General features: G+C 45.4%; 1 protein-coding gene across 1 annotated transcript; it reads right to left on the bottom strand.

Annotated features, from left to right (window-relative positions):
* Nucleotides 1-290: 290 nt before the first annotated feature.
* Nucleotides 291-9220, bottom strand: zbtb11 (zinc finger and BTB domain containing 11). The gene is made up of 10 exons (XM_080033094.1): nucleotides 8716-9220; nucleotides 7467-7681; nucleotides 6786-7017; nucleotides 4916-5907; nucleotides 3729-4037; nucleotides 2880-3297; nucleotides 2215-2332; nucleotides 1969-2127; nucleotides 1679-1854; nucleotides 291-1227 (listed from the first exon to the last, which is right to left on the bottom strand). The coding sequence occupies exons 1-10, from the start codon at nucleotides 9026-9028 to the stop codon at nucleotides 635-637; spliced, it is 3525 nt and encodes a 1174-aa protein (XP_079889220.1). The 5' UTR covers nucleotides 9029-9220; the 3' UTR covers nucleotides 291-634.
* Between the last annotated feature and the right edge of the window lie 339 nt (nucleotides 9221-9559).

The following is a 9559-nucleotide window of genomic DNA, read 5'->3' on the forward strand; positions in this document are numbered from 1 at the left end:
CCCGGGCCATATACTGCATGTCTTCCCCCACTCTCTAGCCACCTTTCAACACTGTATTTCAATAATAAGCTATGCACTTTATTGCAGACATTACTGAACACAGTTTATGAGTATTGATTGATGAAATTAAGATTCTATTGGGTCAATACACTGAGTCCTTGAGTTTAGGACAAAACCAGTTGGCAACTTGAAGTTTTAAAGTACCGTCAAGTTCCTATGAAAAATAAAAAGCCTGTAACTGATAATGACCAACGATAGACATGTTTTATTATCTCATCCTTCAAGCCACCACTAGGGGGAGAACAGTCTCAGTGTTTGTGTCACCAACCAAATCAATACGGTGACAAGATTTCATGACCAGATAAAATGCATTTAGCTGAAGCAAATGTGTTATCTCGACCTTTTTTTTCCTATTAATGTTGTAACTGTACCGGTATATCTAGCTATTTACATGGAACACAGAAATGTGACTGCTTCCAGACACAACTCCCCCTCCCAAGCATTCAACTCATGTTTCACTGACAGTATATTTACAATTCAGAAAAAAATAGTCATCTTTTTACACTCTTGTTACATTTTATACAGACTGTGTGGGGGAACAATATGATCAGTCTGTGAAGAATCTGGCACAAAGTTACTCGACCTCAGCCACCTGAGTGACCTCCACCACCTCCATGGTCTGAATGACCTCCGGCCCCGCCCCCTCCTCCTCCTCTCCCTCCTCCTCCTCCTCTTCCAGCTTGCCCTCTGTGAGAGCATGCTGCTGGGCCAGGACGTAGTTGACCACCTGCATGATGCCCTGGTCTGACAGCGTTGTTGATACGGAGCCGTCTGCTGCTGCTGCTGCTGCCTCCACGGCCTGCACTGCCTCCACAGCCTCCACCGTCTCCTCTGTGATGAGCACGGTCTCTATCTCCTCAGAGGGCGGCTGCTGGGCGGGCCTCAGCTCGGGGGGCAGCTCTGAGGCCAGGATGCTGACGGCGTGCTCCACCTGTGTGCCTTGGTTGTGGAACTGCAGGGTGTCTTTCTCCAGCATGATCTTGCCGGGCAGGTTGTCCCCGTGGTACTTGGCCATGTGCTTGCGGAGGGTGCGCGCGTCGATGTGCGCCTCCTGGCACATGGGGCACACGTACGGCCGCTCGCCCGTGTGCGTCCGCACGTGACGCTTCAGGGAGCGGGCGTCGGCCCACGCCACGCCACAGGTCAGACACTCGAACGGCTTCACTCCTAAAGACAAGGGGGGATTAAGGAAGAAGTCATATAATTTAACTTCCACAAACACAGGATTGTGAGTCCTCAGTCGTGTGTGTGTGTGTCTGTGTGTGTGTGGGGGGAGGGAAGGGGGTGTTAGCAGCCGATAATGTAGTTACTTGCCACTAACGTATCAAATAATCAGCTTTTATTACAGTCAGCTTTTCATTAGCATTTGAGTGCCCATAAAGTTTTTTAGTCCCTTTTTTATTTTATTTTCATTTTATTCATGTTTTTAGTTGTATTGGGCTGCATTGTCAGTTCAACTTCGGTTGTTATAAATGTGCTATATAAACAAAGCTGATAAGATTTGATTTGAAATTGTTTATTATATGATTGGCAAGTTACTACTTTATCGGCTTTTTTATTACATCAAAAAACTGAAAATGTATGACTACGTTCTGGGCTGCTACTCTGCTGCTCTTACCCTGGTGGTTGTTGACGTGGCGTCTGTACTCTCTGAGCTGAGTGAACTTCCTCCCACACTGCTCACACTCCCTCTCCAGGTTCTGCTTGACTCGGCCCTTCTTCCCGTGCGTGGCTTTCTTCACGTGTCTCCTGAACAGAGCCTTCTCAAAGAACTCCTTCCCACACACGTTACACCTGAGCACACAAACAACCGACATGATTCCTGTACTCAAGAGGACAGAGCAGTCCTGGGGTACAGCTTTAAACAAAAGCACCATACACACCCTTTCACCTTCTGTTGGGACTTACTTGTACGGCTCGGCCACACTGTGAGACTTGACGTGGGAGTACCAGTCCTTCTTCCAGCTGTAGCACTTCCCACACACCTGGCACTGGAACGGCTTGAGGCCCATGTGCTTGTTCATGTGCTGTTGGAGGTCCTTGGCCTCGTAGAACCTCTTATCACAGCTGCACAGGGAAACACATTGAAGCGGTTACTGCCTCGTCACCGTGGAACTTGAATTGGGTCAAAGAGAGGTGAAGTGTTATACTCACTGTGCACAGCCGAACGGGCGGACGTCAGGTCTGGGCTGGTGCTTCTTCAGGTGTTTGCTCAGAGCTGAGGCTCGATGGAAGGCCGCTCCACACGTGTTGCATAGGTACTTTGATTCACCTAGATAAGAGAGTTTCATGGTAAATGGTCAAACAAAACAGAGGCCTGTTTGACGTCATCATAATGTTTAAATTAATATTCTGTGCACCACATGACTTACTGAGAGGGACAATGTTTTTGGCATCTTTTGGCTTATAAAGTTTAGTTAAGAAAATCCCCTCATTTAAAGTTGGACCACTTTGTTTTTAACTTCTGATTTTTAAACACTTTATTTCTTTCCCACTACAGCTCTGATGACATGCCGTTTGCAGCTGAACTAATATCTTCTGATTGTTTCGTGTCTCCAAATACGATTTCTGGTAAAACCTCATTTGTCCCGGTTTCATCTGCTGATGTGAAGGACAGTACTTGAAATGATTACTTCTTCACCCTTTGAATTGGATGATGTAATATAAATGCCCCAGCTCACAGGTGGGACCAATCAAGTTCAAACAAGTGACAAGTGTAACAAGTTTGCTGAATCCAACATGTAACGTATAGACGAGCTTCACAGAAAGAAGATTTAGGATGAGAATACAAAGTGGCCCTTTAAGGAAACAGCCCTGACCTGTGTGAAGGCTGGTGTGCTCCTCCATGCTCCGCTTGCTCACAAAAGACTTCTTGCAGTATTGACACTGGAACTGTTTGGTGGCGTCGTGCAGTGCTCGGTGCATCTTCAGACTGTGTTTGTGGGCGAAGGTCTTGCCGCAGACCTTGCAGGAGTGAGGCCGTACGCCCGTGTGGTTCAGCATGTGGATGCGCAGCGAGTAGAGCTTGGGTAAGGTTTTCCCACAGATGTCACACACAAACTCTCTTCTGGTGTGTGGCGAGGAGTTCTTCTCCTCCAAGTCGCTGTCCAGCTTGCCCTCTGCGCTGGGCTCCACTGGGGGGGGTTTGGGGACGGGCGCTCGCTGGCTGCTCTGCTGCTTGTGTCGGGCCAGGTGGGCGCGGAGAGAGGCGGCGTACTGGAACTCTTTGCTACACAGCTACAAGGACACAAAAAACAGCGTTTATTATGATATGCGACCTCAGGGATAGGAACTACACTACCCACAATCCTAGAGTGTCACAGAGACGTCTCTTGATTGGTGGAACCCGCTGTTACGTGCTGAATTTGCTCACCAGTGGCGTTGCCAACCACAATAAAAATAAAAATTAATATGTACACAGTACCTTGTACCTTTGCCTTTTTCCAATTATTTTCATTGCGCCTAATAAATGTTTCATATTCACAGGTCTTCGGGTCAGCTGGTTGGCTTGGTTCCATTATAGAAAATATTGATAGAAGGAATTTCTGAAATATCAATAGAGGTTCTGAAAAGCTAAATTTGCTTAACTAACCAAGAGCCTCCAAAAAGTGCCACTGTTGAGCTCTATAACACTAACAATTAAATGTGACTTTTTGACTCATACTCACGCTGCATTTGTATCCACGGGCCTTCTCGTGTTTTAACGTGTGCATGATGAGAGTGTATCGTCTCTGGAAGGTCATGCCGCACTCGGAGCAGGTGTGCTCCCCGTCCGCAGCGCTCTCTGCCTGGCTTTGGTCCTGCTTGCCTCCAGGGTCTTGCTCTGTCTCTGTGGTTCCTGCCTGGTCTGTGCTGAGCTCTGCTGCTGCTGCGCTGGCCTCTGGATCGGCCCCAGACTCACACACTGACGCTCCATCACCGTGTGTCTCCGCTGGCTGCTTTGGTGGTCGGCCCCTCTTCCCTGGCCTCGGACCCGGCTAGAAAAACACATTCATAATCAATGGATGTACTGGGGTTGAGCGGTGGTACCGTATCCCGGGGTACTGATATTATTATATATCAACTTTACATTTTCCTTTTGTTTGTTTACTGTTGTGCTCCTGTGTAAAGCGCTTTGATTGTGAGAAAAGCGATATATAAATTAACTATATTATTTTTATTATATATTAAAATATTCAAGGGGAATTCCTTTTTAAAACCATCATGAAAAAATCTGCCTTGAAATCTCTGTGCGTATGTTTCTTATAAACATACGCACAGAGATTGAGAGTGAGTGTGTGTCTGTGTGTGTGTGTGTGTGTGTGTGTGTGTGTGTGTGTATGTGTCTGTTTCCAGCCTACTTTGTCAAATAAAGAAACCTGTCAATAAAACACAACGCTATTAATACACGCTCATACAGACAGCCTCTTCTCAGAAGGGATAATTAGAAAGAAAAGATGGCCAACCCAACCAGTTAGTCCAAACTAAATGCTGCCTCATTGTGCACAGCATTTTAAATGCAACGTAAAATACTTTACAAGTAAATGACTTGCAGTGATTTTGTTGGTTTTCCCTGGTTTGGAATGGAAGTTGTATTGAGTCATGTGTTCAAGCGCTGTTCAGTAAAAACAAGGTTTTGGTAACGGCATCATGATAAGTTAAATGCAATCTTGTAAAATGTAGTGTATGTGTAAAACAAATAATAGGTTATTTACTACAGTTGAGGTAGGCATATTAAATAGGCATATTACCAGACGGAGATACTGTGCACTGGGGAAGGTTTAAAGGGATCACAAATTGGATACTGCACAACCCTATCCAACAATTTCTATTCGTGAAAGAAATTTTTGTAATTTTGGATGCAGCTTTGAAGTACCTTTGGGGTAGTGGCTCGTGGTGGGGTTGACCCTTTCTTGCTCTCCTCTTCCTCCTCCGTGTGGCCCATGTGTAAGCGTGCGTAGCCGCCCTCGGCCATAGAGCGCTGCCTGAGGCGTCTCCCTCTGGGCTGGTCTGACGTCAGGTCCTGCTTGTCTCCGTGGCTCTCGTCAGCTGACGGAGGATCCTCCTCTTCCTCTATTGGTCCAAACTCCTCTAGCTCCGCCTCCACTTCCTTCTTCACCTTGGCTGGTCGCCCTCTCTTACGTTTCAGGGGCGTGGGTGCGGTTTCTGTCTTACCCTGGGGCGAAGGCATTTCTTCTGATGGCATTTTGATGGCTTCTGAGGGGGTGACTTTGTCTGGGTCCACGCTTATAGCGAATGCCCCTGCTTCAGCGACCTGTGGCTGCTCCATAGCCAGGCAGGCTGACACAACAGCCAGAGACTCACTGGCTCCGGCCTGTCCGCTGTGTGTGACCACTGTCATTGTCTGGCCTTCCATGGCCTGTGCGCTGCCTGAGATAAGAGTGACAGTCTCTCCCGGTTCAGCCGGACCACTGTGAGTGATCAGAGTCACTGTTTCATTCTCTCCAGCCTTGTCTGCCTCCATGGTTTGGCTGTGTTCAGGGAGCTCTGTCATTGGCTGATGGATGTAGGCCTCTTCAGGTGGTGCTACTAAAGCTATGGGCTCTGCAGTGACGGCCACGCCCCCCTGTGTGACCACCGCCCGGCCGTCACTCTGTATGGTGACTGTGTAAGACTCGTCCTGATTGGTGGCTTGGCTGGACACCACAGTGTGCACGTCTCCTCTTTGATACACCGTGAGTTTCTGTTCCTCCACCTGTTTATGCACGGACTCACATATCTGCAGAACCTCTGTCATCAGCAGATGGCGCGCCAGGTTAGCGATGTCCGCCATGATGCAGAAGTTAAAGGTGAGCGTGGACGTGTACGCAAAGTCCAGCAGAGGCAGGAAGCTGGCTTTGGTGAAACCTGGAGAGAGGCAGAAAGGATGAGGGTCAACGCAAGCTGACATTGAGCAGGGAACAACAATAGAGATGCACCGATACACTATTTTTCATTTACGATATCTGGGATTTGGATGGCATATCATACGTATTATCATTTTCTTTGTTAATGGGTGATATTATTTGTAAAGGCTTAAAGGCTTAGGCAACAAAGCAATTCTAATTTAAGAGAGCAAAAAATATACAAAGATGCGAAAAAGGTTTAAGTGTATTAGAGAACCCATTATTTTGAAATGCTTTGAACGGTTTCAATACAGAAGTAGATCAGAGCTTCAGCTTGAAAGTGTCAAGGAAATATCTCAGCGCAAGAATGTGTAAATAAAATAATATCTGCAAAACAAAAAGCCCTGTAGAATAATTAGCTGCTTCCTCAATCTGAACCTGATACATGAAATAGGGCTTTATTGTTATGCAGCAACATAACTCTATGAACAACATACTATGTCATTTGGATAGTTTTTAAAGAGAGACTACGCAATCTAGATCTGATACGTCAGTCTGATAACCAATTAGTGGATTGCAGCCATGTTGGATCTGATCGGTTCCATTCCTTAAAAAAACAACAAAAGCAAACCCTGCGTTCCAAATCACATACTTTTTCTTTTTACTACACTACATATTAAAGTACAGAAAAGTTTTAGGGCCACAGGAGAGAAAAAAAAATCAGATGAGGAAGTGTCAAGAATAAAGACGAATACTGCAAAATGCTATTGGAGTTAGTGGGGCACTTATGTATTCTCAGCATACAACAACTGACGTGCATGTATTGGGACATCCTAAATCTTTTTCTGGCATACTAAACAGTAGGGAAGTATGGGTATTGGAACGTAGGGAAAGTCTCACCCGAGAGGTCGACCACCGCCTCGTGTGTGGAGACGGCCCCCTTCTCGTAGAAGAGCTCGTTGAAGTATTCGCTGCACGCTGCCAGCACGGCTTTGTGCGAGCGGTACTCGTCCCCTTCGATCAACAGGGTGATGTCACAGAACTGGTTGCTAAGGCGCTGCTGGTTGAGCTTGTCCAACATGGTTTGGCTGTGTTTGGGCAGGAACTGATTCACCTCACCCTTACTGTCCACCTGGTAAAGAACACAAACACACACACACTTCAATAAAGACTCAAACTGAAGGGTGAGTGATATCACCGCATTGTGCCTTAGAATTCATTATAACACTTTAACATATTGCTGATACCAGTCCAACCTGCACTGTGATGCTACAAGACTGAACTGCACTAGCACTTTTATACAGCGTGCTGCTATGTACCTGACAGCTGCACTATCCATCCAACTCCAACATATTGTGCTCGGGCTGCTATTCCACTGTCATGTTGTTCGTTCTTTCGTTATCTGTTTTTATTATATTTTATTATCTTTTTAGCCTATTCTTGATTGTTGCCTTTTTTCTGTAGTACTGTTACAGGCTAGGGGGGAAAACGATATTTTGTCAAAAGTGCCCAAGAAAATGACAAATAAATTCATCTTGAATAAAGGAATGACGTAAAATAAAATAAAATCTGCGAACATACAAAGACCAGTTCGTGCTTGGCCATCTTGGACCTGAGCAGACCAGAGCCGTCGGTGAGGAATAACCCTTCCTCTCCTCCATCATCCTCCTCCTCTTCCTCCTCCTCGTTAGCCGCCACCTTGCGTTTTCGGGACAAGGGTCGAGCGTCGTCGGCGCCCCGCCTGCTCTGACACGGGGGACATTCTCTGATGTGGTCTTTGACATTCTTCAGGATGCCTGCAGCGCACAAGCATCAAAAACAAGGGAACAACGTCACTCACAGTCATATCATCAGCAGCAGCAGCATTTTAATACAGTCCAATCAAAAGTACTGTCACTCTCTCCATTAATCCCACGTGAAATCTTAATATTGCTTATTTTGTCAGAGTAACGGTTCCAACCGCTCATTTGCAACCATAGACGACTAGTAGATCAATTAATATGGACATTAAAATAACTGGAATCTGTGGATTGTTAGAAATGGAATATATTTGGATTTGCCAAAGTAATAACATGCCGTCAATGATTCTCAATATCAGTACCATCTTTCAATATCATGGTCAGTGTCATGTGCAAAGAGGTTCATATAAGTAATTGTACTTTTAGGCTACAGTATTTAATGCATTACTATAGTCAATATAATATTTAATGCATTACTGTAGTCAAAATTGGTTATTTCAACTTCAATATCATGTTTAAATATTATGAGGGACTTATTATCGGCACTGTCATGTGCAATAGGATATGACTTGTCACCAGACACCATGGGACTTGTAACTATCACAGCTATTCTTTCCACGAGGCATTGTTTCTTTGCATTTACTTAACACATTGTATTTCTATAACACTTCGTAGGCCTATTCTATATTTTAGATTTCACTAATTCTTTATTATTTTGTTTTGTTTACGTACATTTGTGTTGCAACCTGGCAAAATAATTTCCTTCGGGATGAATAAAGTTCTATCTTTATTATTTGTTATACTATTTTCAAAGGTATAAATGGTGCATTCACATGCAAGCAGATAACATTAACTCAATATCTCAAATATCAATATTCCTGCTTGGATAACAATTATGTGTAAAAGTAAATAATTAGATCCAACCATATACTGTATGTATCCAATTCTTAAACCTGCCACTAGATGGAGAAAGAGAGTAGCTGTGTGTGGCTGTGACGGGTGGCGTTTTGATCATCGTCACGAGCTCATGTTTACACCGGCGTTCCTGATTGATTTCATATTTCGCTGCTGCGTGTGCTCTGCTGCCTTACCTCTCCACCAGTACTTCTGGGAGATGGAGTCCCAGGTGAGCTGTTGGTTGAGGTGTTCCGCTTGTTCTCCGGTGATGTGCGCCGCGTTGATAAGTTCCTTCCTGCGGTCGTCCTGCAGCACCACCTCCAGCTCCGTGAAGTCATTCTGGCCCTTCAGCCGACGCTGGTAAAACAAAGTCCCGTTTCTCACCACGTAGCAGGCGGCCGCTTTGCGTATCTTCCTCTTGGTATTGCCCGGCGTCCCAGGCGCATACGGCTCCCGTTCATCCGTCAGGTACCGTATGATGGCCAAGTAGCTTTCTTCATTCGACATGTCTCAGTCGACCCGCGTTTTTCCGCGCTCTGTTACGGATCTGTCTGGAAGAGGAGGGCCCTCTTCGGCGGGTGAAATTGTGATGTAAATTTTGTGCGGAGCTCGGATAGAATAAAAAACGTAGGATAGAAATGCAACAATAACATTTCAAATTGTTTCCCCAAGGTGGAACTGCAGTTCGTAATCGTCTGGGTAGACTTGCCCGAACAGACAAAATGGCTGCTGCACAACCGGATCCTGCGTAAGAGAAAGCGGAAGCACGCACCGCACATGAACATGATCCGCCACCAGAGGGCGCGAGGTGCAAACAAATAACACCATACACACCTTTCTTTATAGGTCCATGATACACACACACTGTAGAGAACATTCACCACATGGAAAGGCTCCAGCTCACTTTTTTAGTTTTAGTTTTCCGATTATATTTTTCAACTAGGCCTATTCGAATTTTCCATTGGTATTTTCTTGTTTTTTTTTGCTTATTATTTAAAAAATAAATATAGGCCAAGTATTTTTTCGCAGCCCTTACAA

This window comes from Ammodytes marinus, assembly GCF_949987685.1.
Source record: "Ammodytes marinus genome assembly, chromosome: 8".
NCBI lineage: Eukaryota > Metazoa > Chordata > Actinopteri > Uranoscopiformes > Ammodytidae > Ammodytes > Ammodytes marinus.

What these genes read in the sequence shown, in the direction of transcription:
- zbtb11 (XM_080033094.1), bottom strand. Translation starts at nt 9,028, where the DNA reads ATGTCGAATGAAGAAAGCTACTTGGCCATCATACGGTACCTGACGGAT. An exon ending in CACGAGCCACTACCCCAAAG is followed by an intron (nt 4,038 to 4,915) that starts GTACTTCAAAGC and finishes GTGTTTTTCTAG; the next exon opens with CCGGGTCCGAGGCCAGGGAA. An exon ending in CGCCCGTTCGGCTGTGCACA is followed by an intron (nt 2,128 to 2,214) that starts GTGAGTATAACA and finishes TTCCCTGTGCAG; the next exon opens with CTGTGATAAGAGGTTCTACG.